Here is a 20878-nt window from a genome sequence, read left to right as displayed (position 1 = left end):
GTAACATTGTACTACTCGGGGGGGGGGGGGGGGCTGATCAAGGATTCTTTTTTTTTTTATATATACTTTGCTGATACTATGAAGATGCACCAACAATGCTTTGAACTATCATGAATGGCTTAAGTTCATGACAGCTGTGCATGCTAGTAATCTGTAATTGGCTACAACTAATCACATGGTACAGTGTGCTGTGATTGGCCGAGGTACCATGTGATAGCTGTGGCCAAATCACAGCTCACAAGTAAAGGAAGCAAAGCTGTTATTAATCATATGCATAATGATTTGTTGACATTGTGATCATGTCACTTCATAGCTATCACATGATCACCAGGCCCTGAGTACTGGGATTCATATTTTGTGGACACAACGGTTGTGTGTGTGTGTGTGTGTGTGTGTGGGGAGGGTGCACATTGCCCCCTTCATCTATTACAGGCAAAATTATTATAATACAGGATTTATATAGCGCTAGCAGCTTGTGCAGTGGTTTACAACCTGAGAGCAAATCGTACAGTTTCAATACAATTTAATACAGGAGGAATCAGAGGGCCCTGCAAATTAGAGCTTAAAAATCTAAAATGTGAGGGTCAAGTGATACAAAAGGTAATAACTGTGCAGGATGAGCTGATGGAGAAAATAAAAGTACAGTTGTTAGGTGGAAGCAGGATAGGCTTCTCTGAAGAGAGGTTTTCAGGGGTTGCCTAAAAGTGGACACAGTAGAAGGTAGCCAGACAGATTGGGGTAGGAGGTTCCAGAGGATGGGAGAGGCTTGGGAGAAGTCCTGGAGGCGACCATGGGAGAAGGTGACATGTGAACTAGAGAGCAGGACGACTTAGGAGGAACATGTAGAATGATTTGGTTGGAATTTTTGAGACTAGGTTAGGGATGTGGAAGGCTTTATAAGTTGTTAGTATTTTTAATTTAATTCCTTGGGTCAGTGGCTATCAATGGAGACATTGACAGAGAGGGGTGGCAGACAATGAACGGTTGGTAAGGTGGATGAGTCTAGCAGCAGCATTCATGATGGACTGAAGGGGCGGGGGATAGCCTATGTAAAGGTAATCCACTGAGGGGAGAGATGACCAGCGCGTAGAATAGGAACTTTATGGTGTCATTGATTAGGAAGGGGCGTATTTTGTTGATGTTGCAGAGGATGAGGTGGCAAGCTTTGGAAAGTTTTTGAATGTGGATCCGAAAGGAGAAATCAGAGTGCACCCTGGCATGTGGGGACGGGTTGATAGTTGTGCCATTGATCTTGGCAGAGAAGTCAGGGGAAAGGACGCGTGGGAGAGGAAATATTATGAGCTCAGTTTTGGATAAATTGAGTTTGAAAATGTGGTGTGACATCCAGGCTGATATGTCGGTTTGTAATATAGTAATGTGTGAGGAGAATGAAGCAGTGAGCTGAGGGGTAGAGAATAGATTGTCGGCATAGAGATGGTATTTGAAGCCATGGGAGGCTATTAACTGACCTAGGAAGGAGGTGTAGATCGAGAATAGGAGAGTTCCAAGAACAGAACCTTGGGGGAGCTCGACAGAGAAAAGAAGAGGAGGTAGAATTGTAAGTAAGGTTAAAGGTGCAGTTGGATAAGCAGGATGAGAACCAGCAGAGTACCGTTACGAAGACCAAAGGTGTGGCGTGTTTTTTTGTTTTTTTTTGTTTTTTTTTGTTTTTTTGCTTTTTTGCTTTTGTTTTTTGAGGGAGTGCTCCACCGTGTCAAACGCAGCAGAGAAGTCCAGGAATAGGACTACAGAATAGCGTCCATTGGATTAAACCTTTAGCAAATCATGTGTGAGTTTTAAAAGAGCAGTTTCTGTTAAGTGTTGAAGGTGAAATCCAGACTGAGCAACCACCTCACTGAGAATAATCTTCTTGATCCCCTTCAGTCGGTTGTAGACTAGACGTTCAAGATGTTTGGATAAAAAAGGGAACAAGGAGATGGGGCGTAGATTGTCAAGATTGGTGGGGTCCAGTGAGGGCTTTTTAAGTATGGGGATGATTTATATAGGATTTAGAGGGTTGGGAGAGATTGAAGATATGAGTTTGAGAGTGCAGCATAGAGCCAGAGGGTGACTAGCATTTGCGAGGGCATCGGGTCCAGGGGGCAGGTGGTTAGGTGGACGTTAGAAAAAGAGTTTAATGACCTACTCTATAGTGGTGAGGTTGAATGACAGAAGTAATGATTTGTGCCTGAGAACATGGAGTGTTAAGTGGGGTAGGTATCTGTACAGCTGAGATCTCACGAATCTTATTTTTGAAGTGATTGACAACCTCCTTGGCATTGAGTGAGTTAGTGGGTGGAGGTAGTGGAGATAAAGTAGAGAATTAAAGGTTGAGAAGAGTTAACAGGGACAGGATAAATAAGTTGTTAGATTGATAAAATAGGCTCTCAAGAGTGCTGCTGCATTTTCTCAGACTTCTGGTATCATCTGTTTGCCAAGATTGTAGAGGTTGGGGCCTGACTCTTAAGTGGAGTAGGTAAGGCAAATGTGTCTAGGGAGCATGACAGTGAAGTGTTGCAGGCAGAAGTGGCTAGGTTGGGGCAGGACAGGGATGAGATTGGCAAAGGTTTCTAGGGGTAATTGTTAGGCGGTTGGCGGGAGAGGAGGTGGAAGAGCGGGAGAAAGTGAAACTACTAAGGTAGTGATAAAAGAGAGGGAAAGGATTGTTTGAGAGGTTGCACGGAGTACGTAGGTGGGAGAAAACCAGGCCTAGGATGTTGCAGTTTGACCTGAAGCAATGGATACATGCTTCTACTCACTCTAAGGAGGAAGTTAGATTGAGAAGTTTAGAAGTAGCAGGAGTGTTAGTATTAACAGGAATGTTGGAGTCTCCAAGAATGATTGTGGGGATTTCAGAAGAGAGAAAGTTGGGTAGCCAAGCAGAGAAGTCATCAAAGAAGGCTGTTACTGGTCCAGGGGGCTGGTCCAGGTCCGGTAGCTCACAGATATCCTTAGAGAAACTGGGGAGAAAAAACAAATGCAATGTGCTTCAAATGAGAGGGACAGGGAGCTGGGTGAAGTACCTAAAAAGTGCTGTTTGGGGGTAGGATACCCACTCCCTCTCCATTCCGTTAACTGGATCTGGGGGAGTCCAGATAAGGCCACCATGGGAGAGGGCAGCAGGAGACACAGTGTTGGATTCATGAAGCCAGGTTTCAGTAATGGCGAGTAGATTAAATGAGGTTGCGATAGAGAGGTCGTAGAGAAAGGAGAGTTGGTTACAGACAGAGCAGGCATTCCAAAAGTCGCAAGAGAAGGGGAGCCTGGCCTTGGGAAGAAGAGGAAGAGGAAACTCAATTGTGTCTGCTGCCAGAGGCTGCAGGGTTATGGGTGCTTTGGGTACAGTTAAATATTGGAGACCTAGGGTTTGGGGATATATATAGCAAAAACTTGAGGGAGGTAATACGGCAATGTGATCTTAAATGAAGGGACATACCCCGGTGTCTTGGAGGTTTTATTAGTGTGTGGATTCAGAATTAACAAAAGTTGGTGAGAGCAGTAATAAGGAAAGGACAGAGTGTTTATTTCCGATATTTGTTTTAAACGGGCCCTGTAGAACCCTGGGCTCATTAGTACCCCCACTCAACAGATCCTCAGCTCATTAGTACCCATGTTCAGCAGATCCCCAGCTTGTTGGTACCCTCTTTCAGCAGATTCCCTGCTTTGTAGTACCCCCAGCTCTGCTAATGCCCCACTCAGCAGTTCCCCAAGCTTTTCTAATCCCTGCTCAGTACAAATCCCCAGCTCTTTTGATCAACCACTCAGTAGTAACCCCAGCTCTGCTGATCATCTGGTTTTCTGATCCTCCTCTCTCTCCGGTCACTGCTCACCTTCTTTGGAGATGCTTTGAAGAAGCAAGTAAGCAACATGGGTATATTTTTTTAAGCACCGCAAGCACAACATGTAAACAGGACTGTAAGCTAACCATGTTATTTAATGACAGGTGCTTTGATTGGTATTCATAGTGCTTTAACCACTTCACGACCGGCCGTTGTATATAAATGGCTGGACAGTGGCACTGCAGGGTCGGGTGGCCGTTTATAAACGGCCTCCCTGCACCCTGCTTGTGCGTGCTCCCCGCGATCCGGTGCCTGCTGAGTCCTCCGGAGTCCCCTCTGTACGAGGTCCCAATCATGTGATCACTGATTGGCCAATCAGTAATCACATGCAAAGTAGTAAGCAAGATGTCACTTGTGACATTTCTTACTACGTGTGAAATCTGTGAATGATCACAGAGGTCACATGGTACAAGACTATTCACAACAGCCTTGTACCATGTGACAAGCTGTGACCAATCACAGCTCACTCAGTAGTTCTCAATGGCTGCAAGAATGCAGACAGAGAGAAATTATTACTTTTTCATCCTATATGGGTGTAAAAGCAATCAGTGTAAAAAAAAAAATCATCACCCCCCAAAAGTAGTACAGTGTCAAAAAAATAAAATAAATAATATAAAAATGTAAAAAAATAATGTTTAAAAATTATAATTTTTGGTTATAAACTAATTTGACTTATTTTTTTTTTTTTACTAAAAAGATAACGCAATACATTTTGGCCACGATTTATGATTAAATATTATTTATTTGCAAAATTGTATAAGAAAAACACTTTTCAAAATTTGTGGACCTTTTCATTTACATAGCAAAAAAAATGTAAATCCCAGCAGTGAATAAATACCACCAAAATAAAGTTTTATCTGTCTCAAAAAAAATGGTAAAAAATTCATATGGGTACAGTGTTGCTTGACCGCGCATTTGTCATTCAAAGTGTGATAGCGCTGAAAATTGCCCTGGTCAGGAAGGGGGTATAAGTGTCCGGACTGGAAGTGGTTAACCACTTGCCCTCCAGAGGATTCCTCCCTTCCTGACCAGGCCATTTTTTGCGCTGCGGCGCTGCGTTACTTTAACGGACTATTGCGTGGCCATACAATGCTGCACCCAAAAGAAATTTACGTCCTTTTTTTTACAATGAATTGAGCTTTCTTTCAGAGGTATTTGATCGCCTGTGCAGTATTTATTCTTTGTGCTATAAAAAAGAAGGCCAACAATTATGAGAAAAAAAACAATATTTTTGAATTTTTGCTATTAAACATGTCCAGTAAAAAAATGTAAAAACTCAAATTTTGTCATAAATTTAGGCCAAAATGTATTCTGCTACATGTCTTTGCTAAAAAAAAAAAAAAAATTCCAATACGTGTAAATTAATTGGTTTCGTGAAAGTTATAGAGTTTTACAAATGGCGGTATATATATATACTGAGATTTTTTAATTTTTCTAGTAATGGCGGCGATCAGCGACTTATAGCGGGACTGCGGCGGGCATTCTGACACTAGGGGGAACTGACTTGGTGTCACTGACATCCCCAGTGACACCAGTACAGTGATCAGTGCTAATAAAAGCACTGACACTGGGCAGGAAGGCGTTAACACGTGAGGCGATCAAAGGGTTAATTGTGCGCTATTTTACGAGGGGCTGTGTGTTAGTGTTTCACTGTAAGCACACTGCTTTGAGCCACGCAAAGCAGTGTGCACAAGCTGACAGGGAGGAAAACTGTTTTGTTTACGAACAGTTCTCCCCCCCCCCCCCCCACCCCGTCGGAGATGCCTGGCAATCACTGGCCGGGACCCGGTGATTGATGGCCCCGAATGGCGGCACGGGTAGGGTGCGCATGTGCATGCCCATTACTTGGAAATTATAAATTTGAACTGTTGCTTTGTAGCAGTCACATTTCTGTAACTTTGTATGCTGCAGTATATAAAAGCCAATATTTTTTGTTCTCCCATCTTGAGATGGGGTATATCAACAATGTCCTTCATGTACAACTGAGGATCAACGGTTAAAAATGTACAGACTTGTTTTATATTGCATCTTGTTTTATGGCATAATCAGCTTCTCTAAAATGCCAGTGGCATATCATGTACACAATATCAATTGAAACCATATATTCTGGCATCAGAACATGTTGTTTATACAGGCTGACGCTTGTTAATTTAGGCCTGTCCACTTGTGTGGGAAGCCCTGCCCCTTTCCAGTCAAAAGCATTTGCCTGTAAATGTGAACTACTTTCCAAGGTGGGTCTCTCTTCTTTTTTTTTGTTAAGCTTAGAGAGGATGATTTTAAGTTTCTCCATCAATGCATGTGTATGACTGTTTCTGCCGTTTTCCATCTGTTACTCTGTGTCTGCCTCAGGGTCTGTCATTGTCTGACCATTTTTCACAGTAGGTGAGTTTGTGTCTGTTATCCATAATCTTAACTGCCAGTGTTTCTCCCTGTCCATCGATGTCAGTGGATCCATAGTGTGTGGAGTAATATATGCTCTGACAAAAGTGCATGTAATCCCTAGTAATGAATTTATGTGCTTCCTTCATTTTTAAAATATATTATTGAAAGCGGTTTATTATACCTGTCTTATAAATTACAAAAAAAAATTACTGATCTTGCTATAAATCTTATCAGCCAATACTCTCCTGTGCTTTGCTGTAATCTGTTATATTCTGAGGACTACAGGACTCCAATCATCTATGTTATGGACAAGAGGAAGGGCGAGTTCCCAGTAGTCCTGTTTCTGTTGTTTTGATACAGTAGGGTGAGCATTGTAATCTTAGGACTGCAAGTTTATTCTTGGCAATATCAGAATAAATATTAGGATTCACTTGGAAGTACACTGACCTTTTTATAAATGTAAATGGTCCCAGCAATTCTTGGGCCAGTCCCCTGTGTTGAGGGAATTTCAGTGTGTGTTCCATTTCAGAACTAGATGTCCACAGTTTTGTCACTGACAGCTGCTGGTCCCAGACAAGTGATTGTGAACTAATCGGCACAGCAACCAATCACAGTGAGAACATGAGATTTACTTGGGCGGCACAGTGGCTTAGGGATTAGCACGTCTGCGTTGCAGTAAATGGGTCATGGGTTCAATTCCCAACCATGGCGCCTTCTGCATGGAGTTTGCATGTTCTCCCTGTGCTTGCGTGGGTTTCCTCCGGGTGCTCCGGTTTCCTCCCACACTCCAAAGACATGCTGGTAGGTTAATTGGATCCTGTCTAAATTGGCCCTAATATGTGTATGTATGAATGTGAGTTAGGGACCTTAGATTGTACACCCCTTGAGAGTTAGGGACTGATGTGAATGTTCAATATATATATATATATGTGTAAAGCGCTGTGTAAATTGACAGCGCTATATAAGTACCTGAAATAAGTAAATAAACCTTCTGTGTGCAGTCCTCACTGTGCATAACAATGTGCAAAACAAATCCATAAACATTTTAAACAAGTAACAATTTTATCAATTTTTCACCTAATAATAAAAAATGAGTAGGAAATGTATTAAAACAATCTACCAGATAAGAGCATTCTATATTTGTAATGTTCTTTGGTCATGAAAAGGTCAAATAAGTATGCAAACAACATTAACAATAGTAACAGATTTAGAAAAACCAGTACGAATGTCCTGTCACTAATAATTTTTTTATAGTATGGAAATAAAAATAAACAAAATAGAAGAAAAGGGCACAGGATCACGGATTAAAAAGGTGAGTACATTTACTGGAATAAAACAATAGCACACTTGCACTGAGAAGCCAGTTTCTATCATAAATTACATCCACAGAGCAACAATGTTGTCCCAGCCAAAGGGTAGTCTGCAGCACAAGAAGGCAAAAAAATATATGGAAATGAGCTGCATAACAAAGCTACTGCTATTCTAATACTCATGATGAATTGGGATACAAACCGATGGGATATACAAAAAAGTGTCATCCGTATACAACATAAGGGGTTTCTAGTACTCTGCTGATTTATATTCTATAGCAGCAGAAGACATCTGGACTATGAATCTGTGTCTTCACAATGCTTATTTGTGCTTTGCCAGTCACATGACATAACCCAGGAGAGAATGAAAATGAATAACTAGTAACAAAGTGTTTTCAAGCTTCTTGCAAAACTATATTTCACAAATGTTTTTTTTTTTTTTTTGCATTAACATAGCATAGGTGGAGTTGACTGCCAATAGTTCACACATCTGGAATATATAACCAATATCTGGAGGTGGTTCTACAAATCACTGGCTGTGTCACACTCCATACTGTGTCTATTTTGTGTGTGCTGGGACTAACGGAGGTGAAGCCATCAGTCAGTATCCTATATCTCCCCCTCCCCAATAGTGTTTAGCAGAAAATGAATGCTCTAGTAGCAAAGTGAGTATGAACACAAAGTAATATATCATGTATAACTGTTTATATCGATTTGGGTTTAATGACACTTTAATATTATAAGTATTACTGTGCCGTAGTTTTAGGCCCCATGTACACATGGCTTTAGCTAACCTCTCCTAAATGCCATTTCTTTTGTCAGCTGCATTTTTGCAGAAAAAAAACATTTGATGCATGTAAACACTTTTAGATGTGTCAGTTGCTTGGGTATTCATTTCGTTGGCCAGAATTCTGATTATTGAAATTAACAATCAAGCGTTTGATGCGCCTAGCGTTAATGCGCATTGACACATGTCAAGTGCTTTTTTTTCTGCAAAAATGCAGCTGTCAGTGGGAGGTTTTTTTTCTGCTTCTAAAGGCCTATGTGTGAACTGACATATAAGCCAACATGAAGGGATGTTTTGAGGCAGAAAAAAAAAAAACCCATCAGCTGCCCCTAACACCAACATCATCGTTGTGTATGCATGAGCCCCTATTATGCAACCCATTGTTTCCAGATATTTTTTTATGGTGCTTGCTGAGCCCTGCATCAGGACTGTGCTATCCCACTGTATATCTTGCCTGTATAAATCCCTAATACTACCAGGTGTGGGTTGGCTTGGAAAAAAAGCCTAACTTTGAAACCAGTTGTTTGACCTCAGGTATTGCCGCTTCTCCATGAGCTCTCAGAGTGGTCTCAGACTCTATACTTGATAGCTGTCACAGCGGCTCTAGCAAACCTAGCCAGATCCCAGTAGCTGCATCCTTGAGCCTTGGGCACTGCCAACTGGCTGTTATGTCATCATTGCTTTGTGAATGTCATTCATGATGGAAAGTGGCTTCTCCAATGTATGTGTTCTATTGTTTTTATTTCAATAAATGTACTTACCTTTTTCATCTGTGACGCTGTACCCTTGTCTTTTTATATTCTGCTTCAGCTTTGGATCTCCCCAGATCTGTGGGAGGAGCTGTAGGATCAGTAACACCTAGGACTGTATTACACCAATGGACTCTCATGAACACTAATGCAAGTGATCTAGGTCTTGCAAGTGATCTTTTATGTGTGCTCTTTTTTCCAAATAAAAATAAAATTTCTTAAGGGAATAAGGAAAGCTTGCTTATTGAAATGCTGCTCAAATGTAGCAGGTTGTAATATAAAGAGTCCGTAATCCCAAAGTTATATTTTGGTTTTAGCTGAAGCTAAATGGACCATGACTTCTTATTATACATTTTATTATCATAGTATACTTACTCTGGCATATTCCAGCACCTTCTCAAACACAGTGTGTGGGAATCCCTTGTAGTGGCGAAATCAGATGTGCAGACCCAGAAACTTAAGCTCAGATACCTCACCAACAGAGTCCTTAAGAGACATAAATTTTCAGGTGATTTAACTGTTCATTGTCTACAAAAAAATGAAATATCCGTATCGGGTGAACAGACCTTTTTTTTTTTTTTTTTTTGTGCTTATGTAGAAATATGTGTATTTTGTATACAAACAGTTCTTCAAGTCATATTGAACTGTTGCTGTCTAGTAGAACACACCTATTAGTTTTTTTGCTTGTGAAATCTTGGTTTTCTCACTAAGATTTGTCCTGGGGATAAGTGTCCTGTATTTGTCTTTTGTGGAAGATAACATATCTGATGTTTTTGAATGCAGATTTTTAATTTTTGTTAATGTTTGTATTTGCTCATTCTTTATTGTAGTCACTCTATACTTACAGCCTTTACTTGATTTTCTGATGTTTTGTCTTCACTTTTAATGGAAAAATCAGATGGAAAGAGTAGCGTGTGAAAAGTACAGTTACAGCTTTACATAAAGATGTCTGGAATGCTAGACTAGAATTACAGCTTTAGACTGTCTAAAATGCAGTCATTACCATCATTACTCCTGGGAGAGAAGTGAATGACGGTTTCTTACTGTTGGGCTGATTACAGCACTTTTGTATAAACGAGTCCTGAGAAATCGACCCTTGGAATCAGTCCATTTAGGGTGTCTTTAAATGCTGCAGACTTTAGCTTTGTTTCAGTTATCATTCCCAGCAAATGTGTCATGTGTAATACTTTCCATCGTCCAGTTACAGCCAATAAGATCATTTTTGTTTGTTTTAGACAAAACTTGGTCCTTCTGAGCTTCTGTAACATAAATGTTTCATTTCCAAAATGTCTTGAAAAAGTTTGCATAAAATATAATTTATCTCTATTAGTAATTATATAGGGGATGGGGCAGGAAGTATTTTAGGCAGGCTTTGCGGTCATATAGACATATTGTAACCTATCAGACATATCATAACCTACTAGTTACAGTAAATGAAGCTGGATTAGGTTTAAATTGAATTCACAGATTTTATGAATGGTTTTCTTATACAAAGAAAAGGTTTTCATGCGATCCGCTTGTATTTAACCACTAGCCTATAGGGCACTTATACCCCTTCCTGTACCCATATGAAATTTTTATAATTTTTTTGTGACAGAGCTTTATTTTGGTGGTATTTAATCAGCTCTGGGTTTTTATTTTTTCTTAAACCAAAAACCACAAACTTTTGAAAAAAAAAAAACTTTTTTTCTTAGTTTTTGTTATAAAATTTTGTAAATAAGCGATTTTTCTCCTTCACTGATGTGCACTAATGAGGCTGCAGTGATGGACACTGGTAGGTGGCACTGATGAGGAGGCACTGGTAGGTGGCACTGGTGGGCATTGACAGGCATCACTGATGGGCACTGAAAGGCAGCACTCATATATGGCACTGATAGGTGGCACTGATAGGTGGCACTGATAGGTGGCACTGATAGGTGGCACTGACTGGGCAGCACTGATAGGTGGCACTGACTGGGCAGCACTGATAGGTGGCACGGAAAGGCAGCTCAGATGGGCACTGATATGTGGCACTGATGGGCACTGATATGTGGCACTGATGGGCACTGGCAGGTGGCACGGATGAGCACTGAGAGCTGGCGCTGCTGGGGCTACACAGATCATCACTGATAGGTGGCACTGACTGGGCAGCACTGATAGGTGGCACTGACTGGGCAGCACTGATAGGTGGCACTGACTGGGCAGCACTGATAGGTGGCACGGAAAGGCAGCTCAGATGGGCACTGATATGTGGCACTGATGGGCACTGATATGTGGCACTGATGGGCACTGGCAGGTGGCACGGATGAGCACTGAGAGCTGGCGCTGCTGGGGCTACACAGATCATCAGGGCACACTGATAATCAGTGCTCTGATCTGTGTACATGTCCCCTCTGAGGAATGCCGATAACCGGCATTTCCCTGTTTACATGTGATCAGCTGTGATTGGACACACTGATCACATGACCGAGTCGACAACTTCGGCTCTTTTCGTGGATCGGTGATCCGCTGTGTCTGAGGGACACAGCGCACCGCCAATCGCCGCGCTCCGGGAACCGCGCATGCGCGGTGAGAATGGGAGGACGTCAGGTGACGTCCTCCCAGGACGAGAGAACCACCTTGCGTCCGTCATATTACTATATGGCGGGCAGGAGGTGGTTAAAGGCACATATCTGCCATCTGAAAAAAAGCAAAAGAGAAATAATCTAGTGATTTAAAAAAAAAAAAAAACCCTTTAAAACCGTATGTCTAACTTTACTTTGTAACCGCAACTTACCCAAAGCCATTGATCATTCTTGATGTGACGTGCTGGGCCTTTTAAATCTAAGGTAATCATGATATTTAATATACTTGCTGTTTGTGTTTTTTTTTTTGTTCTGTTCTTTGTTCCCAAATAATTAACTATTGCATTAAAATTACAGTGAGTGCTGCATCATTTTCCCAGCTAGCAGTTGGGGGTTCATGTCTGCAGCACATGTATTTGTTTTCAATTGGTGACTGCCTTCTTTTCACCAAAGAAAAACCTGCAAGAAGTGATGAGCATTTCTCGTATTTACCAGTCCAGATTATCACGTTTAACATTTAGCTGTACACTACCTAACTCTTCAAAAGATGCCTGAATTAGTTGCAAGAATGAGCTGCATTTAGTCGGCCATACACATACATAACTATAATTTTCTAGCATACTTGATCAACGGCAGACAGGTTGTGAAGCATTTTCTATTCCATATAATAGTACAATACAAAATAAGTGCTTTTTATCTTATTCATTAGCTCACTACAGTAGTTCGATCTTATCACCTAAAACATACACTTGCACATAAAGCAAACCTATTTTCATATTTTGAATCATTCTTGTAATATTTACCTGAAAGTAATTATTTATGTAACGTTCACTGTGATGGAGAGCGGAAATATTATTTTATTTTTGTGTTGTTTGTTGAAATCAACAAGTGTGTCCAACAGTCAGCTTGTCTGCTTAGTTACATCTTGGAGTCCCTGTGCAGGGGGTGGGAGATGAGGTTGATCTCAGCAGGGAGCACAGACAGCATGGTGTCCTTTGGCTGTGAAAAGCCAGACATGTCGGCACCGGGGGCTTGGTTCAAATTGAAAGACCATATAATGTCCCTGGGTTGGGGGGAATGGGCAGGGCCTGAGTCAGGATGGACAGAGCAACTCATGGCTGCAGGCCTCCCTGGGAGATGCATTGAACTGTGCTTTGCTTTGTGCACTGCTGGGACTTGTGGTTCTACATTGCCTGTGCGACCAAGACACACAGCCCTACGAAGACCCATGAGGAGTTGGTGCCTATCTGCCTAGACTTCCTCTGCTGGGGCCACTGCTGGCTGGCTGGAGAGTTCCTGAATTGCTACCCTGTTCCAAGGACTTAACTCTCTCTGCTCTGTCTCCCTGCTGTGTGCAACCCCTTGCACTGAGGATCCAACCTGGGCTTAATCCTTGCCCGCCAGAGTTCTGCCTCCCTGCTGTGTGCCTCCCCCTGTGTTGAGGATCCAACCTGCGTTTAATCCTTGCCCGCCAGAGTTCTGCCTCCCTATTGTGTGCCACTTGGACTTAACGCATTGCTTTGCCAGTCTGCCGCCCTGTTGTGCCCCTCACCCTTAACCCATTGCCTGCCAGTCTGCCACCCAGTTGTGCGCCACTCGGACTTAACCCATTGCCTGCCAGAGTCTGCCTCCCTGTTATGGGCCCAGACAGTGCTACAGACTAACCCCCTTTGTTGCCTACCAGAAATCTGTGATCCTTGTCGTGTGTCCCACCCTGTGGTACGGACCTAACTTTTGTTTTGCCAGAACCTTGCCATACTCACCGTGTGCCCTCCAAACCACTCAATAAAAGCCTTGTGTCCTACTGCTCCCCACGTGTGTTCTGCCCCACCCACTCTTCTGTCACATTCACATTTTGCATACTTTGGGTTCTGTATTTCTTTTTGCTAGATTTCATATACAATTTTTTTTTTACTCCTGTTCTCTATTTTACTGCAATCCATTATTCTTTACGCCGAACTACTGAAATATAAAATTTCTGCATCACAGAAAGGGTACTATCATGTGGATGTTGAAAGATGTACGTTGCAAGACTTACCATATATGCTGCAAACTAGCCTTTTTAGTATGTTATAAAAAAATTTTTGGTAATCAATTTGTGTAATAAATTAGCCACTTAAAAAAAAGAACATAGTGCATGCTTTAAAAAGTGTTCTTTACTACTTCTAAGGCCTCTTTTACACCATGGTACAGAGACGTGAGTTTTTTTTCTGCACATAGGGCACATTTGTCCTCTATGTCCCTGTTCACACCACAACACTAGTATCACGTGCAGAGTTTTTGTCTGTGTAGGAATCTGCAACGTTTATAAAACTCACTGACACATGCATGAAAACTGATGGAAAAAAAAACAGGCAAATTTCACTTTCAGAGACAAGCATTTACATCAGTTTTTCTGCACGTTTTGTTATGTTTCATCTAAGATGTGCAAATATCTTATTGTATTACATTTTGAAAAGTAAAGTTTGCAACTCTGTCTTCAGAATTCATGTTTCAATAGATTTTAAAGTAACAATTCAAAGCATACATTTTGGAGTGCCTAGTTAGTTTGCACAGTACTTTAAATATTATTGTGTCTTTTATATTTCTGGTATTCGCCCCTTCAATTCAAATTAAGTAGTTTAATGATAAAATATATATATTTTTTTAATTCATTGTGTTCTTTAAAGAAACACGCTAATATACAGTGGCCTTTTACAAATCTGTTTTTGGTAAGGTACGATTCGTTCTCTCTTTTTAGCCCTTAATATTTTCTGAGTTTTTAGAATTCCTTAAAATAAAACCTCTGTTGGTTGAATCCCACACTGTTGGTTTATCGGTGCATTCCATTACTGGGTGGAGGCTGAAAGTAGAGTTTCCTTTGGCATTTCATTAGTAATTTAGGGTCCCACAGCTGCATTGGCTGCAGTTTCCACATTCTCTTAACCCAGATGAATTGTATTTCATTCAACTGGACACCATTTTCTTCTAAGTTCCTGAAGCAAACTTGGCTGTGTTCAACCGTTAACAGCCAAATGTGTACAGCAAAAATGACTGTTTATGTAAGATTGGTGTTTTTCATTAATTGTTAGAAATCAGATAAGTAATAATCATACTTTTTATTTGATAGATTTTTTTTTCTTATGTGTGCATGGCAGCTTTATGGACAGGGAATTGAAATGTTTAGGAAATAGTTCATTGCACAGAAGTGTTTTACTTCTGACAAAAAAAAAAAAAAGTGCTACTGCCTGTTTTCAGTGACCAGCACTAACCTTTCCTATGAGAAACTAAGAGGTGGTCACTGCTGACTGCTCGTTCAGAAACATTAGTTGCCTATCCTGCTAACCTTCCTAATTGACAAGAATTTAGTCTACACAGACCAGACTCTTTTTGAAATATATTATTCACCGCTTGTTCATGTACAGAAATAAGTATTGAATACGTCACCATTTTTCTCAGTAAATATATTTCTAAAGGTGCTATTGACATGGAATTTTCACCATAGGTGGGTAACAGCCCATGCAATCCATACATACAAAGAGACACCTTTTTATAGGCCATCAGTTGAGACTGAACCAGCTGATATTAATATGAACTGACAAGGGGCAGGATTGCTTTCTAATTGATAGATTTCATCTGGTGTCTTGGCTGTCCGTGTCTTTTTGCACCTCCCTTTTTTTCATGTGTTCAATACTTTTTCCCTGTGTTGTTCCATTTTATTACACATAACTTAATTTATGAACTTATTTGTTTTGGTTTCTTTGTATGTATGGATTGCATGGGTTGTTACCAACATTTGTAGAACATTTCATGTCAACAGCACCTTTAGAAATATATTTACTGAGAAAAATGGTGATGTGTTCAATACTTATCTTACCCACTGTATGTGCACATTTGGCATACCTTTTTAGGGTGAGTACTCTAAATCTCATCGGTGCTTACTGGAATTTTGCCTGTATAATGTGTAGTATGCAAAACATAACCGTGTGCTGGTTCCATAGTAGCAGTCTTTGTTTTTAACTGCATATTTCTCTTTTAACAGTTGTAAACTATACCATAAAAAAAAATCCAAAAAAGGTAGTCAGCGGGCAAAGGAGTAGTCACCAATATTCCAGCTCTATGTACTTTTGCCTTATTCCAAACTGTCTCTGTTTGGGTTTGGCCATTTTGGTCAGCTTTAATAACTGGTGATGAGATGATTGAAGGGCTAATGATTAAAATACAACAGGAGAGGTTCAGAAAGCACAGATCCACTGAATGAATGAGGCAAAAGCAGGACAATGCAAGCAATACAGATCTTTTGGCCAGGATCACATTTGTGCAGTAACATACGATAACATGCATTCATTTTGAAAGAGCTGCCAGTGCTTCTAATAGCCACAAAAAGTACAGTACACCTGACCCTTTTTCAGAGAGACAACGCAGTATCAGGAGAATGCAATGTTGATTTTTTTCACAAGAGCATAACCAAGGCATTGAATTCTGAGAATTAGAAGCAACTTAATTGATTCAAATCTGCTTTTAAAAGAGTGCTATCTTGCAGGAAAAAAAAATACTATATTTGGCATGAAAAACATGTTGTTGATTAACATAACTGGTCTGTGTTAGCAGCATGTTGTAGTTCTTGGCGAAGGTAGTGTAATTTACTTCTAATGCTCATTTAATAGACTCGAAGATTTGTTTTTATTTCTCAAAATGCAGCAGTCAATGTTCAGAATCATTACTTTATAAAGGTGGTTAAATGATTTAATGAGTTTGTTTATTAGGAAAAGCTTTTCTAAGTACCTGGTTTTGTCAACGCACATTACCAAAATAGGAGATATGTTCTGTGCTGTGTCATCACTTGTTTCCAGCTGCAGGTGTAAAAACAAATGTCATGAGCAGCTTTATTTATGATCATCTAATGCTTTGGTTATATAGAGCATTGTTCTGACTTTTGCAGATGTCGATTTTTATGGAGAGTGTGTTCTACTCAAAATATAATTTTGCTTTTCGCTGCCTTATGTTGTATTTACCATATTTATTAAACCATTTTACAAAAAGGGGGATAAAAGCCCCTTCTAAGTGCAGGAGAAAGTTAGTATTTAATAAAAGTTGGTTAAAAACTCAAGATATTGACAGAGAGACAGCCCATCAGACATTAGTAAAGTGTGTTGCCTGTATCATAGTCCAAACGTTTCCTGTGCCTGTGATGTGATTCCTGAGGATGGAGAGGGAGCCTTGAGCCACTGCAGCCAGAACTGGAAGCTCTTAGGGCCAGCATGGAACGCACTCGGCAAGCTGATTTGATGTCATCAGAAGAGGGCAAAACACCATAGAGAAACTAAGCTACACGCTCGGAGCTCACAGCTCTATCCAAAGGTCTAGATGGTAAAATGCTAGCACCCCCTATTTAAGAGGTAATAATTGGAGGACTACTATATTTTTAGGTAGATTTCCCACAAGTCACTGTGGTCCTTGTGACCACTATGGCAGGATCCCCCCCCCCCCCCAAAAAAAAGTCCCCACTTGTTTAGGTGCATAAAATGATTGAAGTCCATGGAGGACTGAACAATCTGTGCCATGGACCTGGACTGAACTAAATAAACTGAGCAAGGAAAAATAAAAAACAGGGCTTCCAAAGGTTCCAGACGCTAGAACCTTTTTGGAGTTGATGGGAAGATGGATGGAGCCAAATACAGGGCAATCTTAGAAGAAAACATGTTAGAGCCTGCAAAAGACTTGAGACTGGGGTGGAGGTTCACCTTCCAGTAGGACAACGACCCTAAACATACAGCCAGAGCTACAATGGAATGGTTTAGATCACAGCATATTCATGTATAAGAATGGCCCAGTCAAAGTCCAGACCTAAATCCATTGAGAATCTGTTACAAGACTTGAAAATTGCTGTTCACGTACACCCTCCATCCAATCAAAATGTCACTCTCTCTAGATGTGCAAAGCTGGTAGAGACATACCCAAAGACTTGCAGCTGTAATTGCACTGAAAGGTGGTTCTACAAAGTATTGACTCAGGAGGGCTGAATACAAATGCACGCCACACTTTTCAGATATTTTTTGTAAAAATGTTGAAAACCATTTATCATTTTCCTTCCACTTCACAATTATGTGCCACTTTGTGTTGAGCTATCACATAAAATCCCAATAAAATATATTTATGTTTTTGGTTGTAACATGACAAAATGTGGAAAATTTCAAGGGGTATGAATACTTCTTCAAGGCACTTTACATGCTATGGATTACTTGTAGATTGTGTCCTTCTGTGCACTGATCATTTTTTTGTATATATGATTAAACCAGTTTAGTATTTGCATGTTATCTTTTAACTTGATTTGTCTTTATTTCTTATAGAAAATGTGATTAATGGTCAAGAATATGAAGTGATGATGCAAATCGATTGTGAAGTAATGGACACCAGAATTTTACATGTTAAATCTACAACTATTCCTCCATTCCTTCGAGAACATCGAGAGAACCAAACCAAGTCATTTTATAGCTCTGCCTCATCAAGCTCAGAACAAACACCATCAGCTAATCTCCTTTTTGGTAGCTGAAAAGTCCATGTACTCAGTATTTTCATCTATGTTGGCAATAATTTGTTATAACATTTAAATGAGTTTTTTTTAAAACTATTTAGCTAAGCTCCAAATCGGTTAAGGTAAATTATTTTGCCTACAATGTGGAAGCTTGTTCTGTAAGATGGTTTTCCATAAGAAATATATTCATCACTGACCAGCTTTGCTGTTTTTCTAATATAATATAATATAAACTTTTAAATAGGTCACACAGAACAACCACTACAACAAGAAAAATGTATTTTGTTTGCAGCTGAATCCCTATTTAAAAAAAATCATAACAAACAAGGATATACAGATTCAGTTTAGTAGTTAATTGTCTGTGCTTCGTTAAAGTATAACTAAAGGTATTTTTTTCTTTTAATTTGGATAGAGTGGAGAGCAATCACAACTACTGTCAGGTTTTAATTAGTCTGTGTGCCAGTTTCACCCTATTTGTCCTGTTGACTGTTATCCCTGAGCGTGAAAGTGCAAGAAATTCACAAGTTGTCACCAGAACAAAATTAGAGGGGAAATCTTTGAACATGGATACTAGTTATGATGATACGCTGGGAGTTTTCTCATTTTTGGAGAGATTTCCTCTCATACTCTTTTGTGGCTATGCAACAGGAAGTGAAAAGAAATCTCAGTGGGACACAGATGGCAGAAAACTGACAGGGAATAACCCTCCCTAGCTCCATTAAAAAGTAAAAAAAAAATAGGTTTTGGCTGAAGTTCTGCTTTAATCAGGTTTTATATGTATTTTTTTTATAGAGGTGTATTACAGTTCATTCAGGTATTCAGTACTAGTTTATCATGAGTGTTGTGTGTTCTAAAAAATGTGTGCTTAATTTCTAAAATATTAAGGTGTTAATATAGTTTAAAGGGTAGTTATAATGCTTATAGGTAATTTTTAAGTCCTTTTTTATTTAAGTTTTATACATTTAAACTATTGGTTTATTTCTATTTAAAATATATGTACATTGTTTTACAAATAAACATTAAATACATGACAAAGGATACTCAGATCTCTCTGGGTTAGCTAATGGGACAGCACAGTAGAGACTGCTTGCCATGAGGCACTGTTTTCTGTCTGAAATATCAGACTAAGCATCTGCAAAAGGAAAAATGCATTGTAAAATGTTATTTGTGAATGTCATTTCAGGATACAGATCTCTGTAAGAGTTAAGCTTTTCACAGTAGGATGATAAACAAGTTTAAAAACTCCTAAATCTTAACCTACTGACTGATTAGAAGAGTAAGACTATGTACATATGCAATATTTAAAGTGTATCTATAGTTTTTGGTAGAGAATAAAAGTATCAAGGTTTTTTTTTTTTTTTTTTTACAGCTGATATAAAGGCTGATGTATGTGGCATGTTTTTTATTTTTTATGCCATTTTGAGGCCAAGTATGGAAAATTGAAGAGAGAATTGGAAAATTGTTTAACTTGGCTTTTAAATATCTAATTGTAAGCTGTTTTTAAAGGATTATATGGGTAAGATGGTATTTAGATTACTTTTTAAGCTTTGCACTGGTCATTGTTTGAAGAGTGAGCCAACTAAGAACATCTCTCTCTACTCAGTTTTCAGTTTGAAACTTTTACATTACTCTGTACTTCTATTATAGTGGTTGTAAACTCTTACACATACCCCGTAAAGTGACTGGCTTCAGGTGATACACAGAGATTAAACAAATCCTACAAACATACCTGTTTATCTGTATATTTCTCTTCTCTACAGCTGTTCAAAGTCCATATTTTATACAGCGTCTCTGAGCTTCCAGAAAGCAGGGGCGGTGATCTGAATATACACTCTGCAGAGCTTAGTGATTAGAGCTTAGAGCTGATTGGAGGGAAGGGACACACCTCCCTTCATACAGGAACATACATTATATTGCCAAATGTAGTGGGATGCCTGCCTTTACACACACACACACACACACCACACCACACCACACCACACCACACCCCACCCCCCCCCCTCCCCCCTCGTGCGTTCTCCCTCTACAAATCTGCCTTCCTCACTTACACCTCCTCCCTCTATGCCGCCAAGCAGGCCTACTTCGTAAACCTGATCAACACCCTCTCCACCTGCCCTCGCCGACTCTTCTCCACCTTCAACTCCCTGCTCGCTCCCCCCCCCCCTCCTCCTCCACTCAGTACCTCACTCACCGCCCACGAGATCGCCACCCATTTTCACAACAAGATTGACGCAATCCGGAAGGACATAGTCAACTCGCAATCTACCTCCCCACCTAGCCTTCCCCATCACCCCCTCATCTCTCCCCTCCTCCGACCTCGCAACCGCACTGCTCCCCACCACACCCAAGGCCCCGCTTACCGTAACCCCCCCAGCACTGTACTCCTTCAGCCCTGCTACCACTGAGGAAGTCACCAGGGTCTTCTAAGAAGCCCGCCTCACTACGTGCCCCCTGGACCCTATCCCCTCTCATCTCCTCCGGTCACCCCCCTCCTCCCTCATCAACTCTCTCACCCACATCTTCAATCTCTCCCTCTCTACTGGCGCATTCCCCTCCCCCCTAAAGCATGCGCACATCACCCCATACTCAAAAAGCCCTCTCTGGACCCCACAGACCCAAACAACCTCAGACCCATCTCCCTGCTGCCACTCACTTCCAAGCTCCTTGAGCACTTAGTCTACAATCGCCTGAGCGCCCACCTAACTGACAACAACCTCCTTGACCCACTACAGTCTGGCTTCCGTCCCCAACACT

The 20878-nt window shown here is 40.5% G+C and overlaps 1 protein-coding gene across 1 annotated transcript in view; it reads left to right on the top strand.

Moving 5' to 3' along the window:
- Nucleotides 1–19850, top strand: part of ATF6 (activating transcription factor 6) — a 129500-nt gene extending 109650 nt beyond the window's left edge. The window contains exon 16 of the mRNA XM_089683075.1: nt 17940–19850. Within this exon, the coding sequence (XP_089539201.1) occupies nt 17940–18142 (203 nt within the window). The 3' untranslated portion in view covers nt 18143–19850. The remainder of the gene's footprint in view (nt 1–17939) is intronic.
- The last annotated feature ends 1028 nt before the right edge of the window (nt 19851–20878 follow it).

Source organism: Staurois parvus, unplaced genomic scaffold (genome assembly GCF_062004578.1).
Source record: "Staurois parvus isolate SC_StPar_1 unplaced genomic scaffold, SC_StPar_1.0 ptg000300l, whole genome shotgun sequence".
Classification (NCBI taxonomy): Eukaryota; Metazoa; Chordata; class Amphibia; order Anura; family Ranidae; genus Staurois; species Staurois parvus.
Note: the sequence above shows the minus strand (reverse complement) of the source record. Positions and strands in the feature narration are given on the sequence as shown.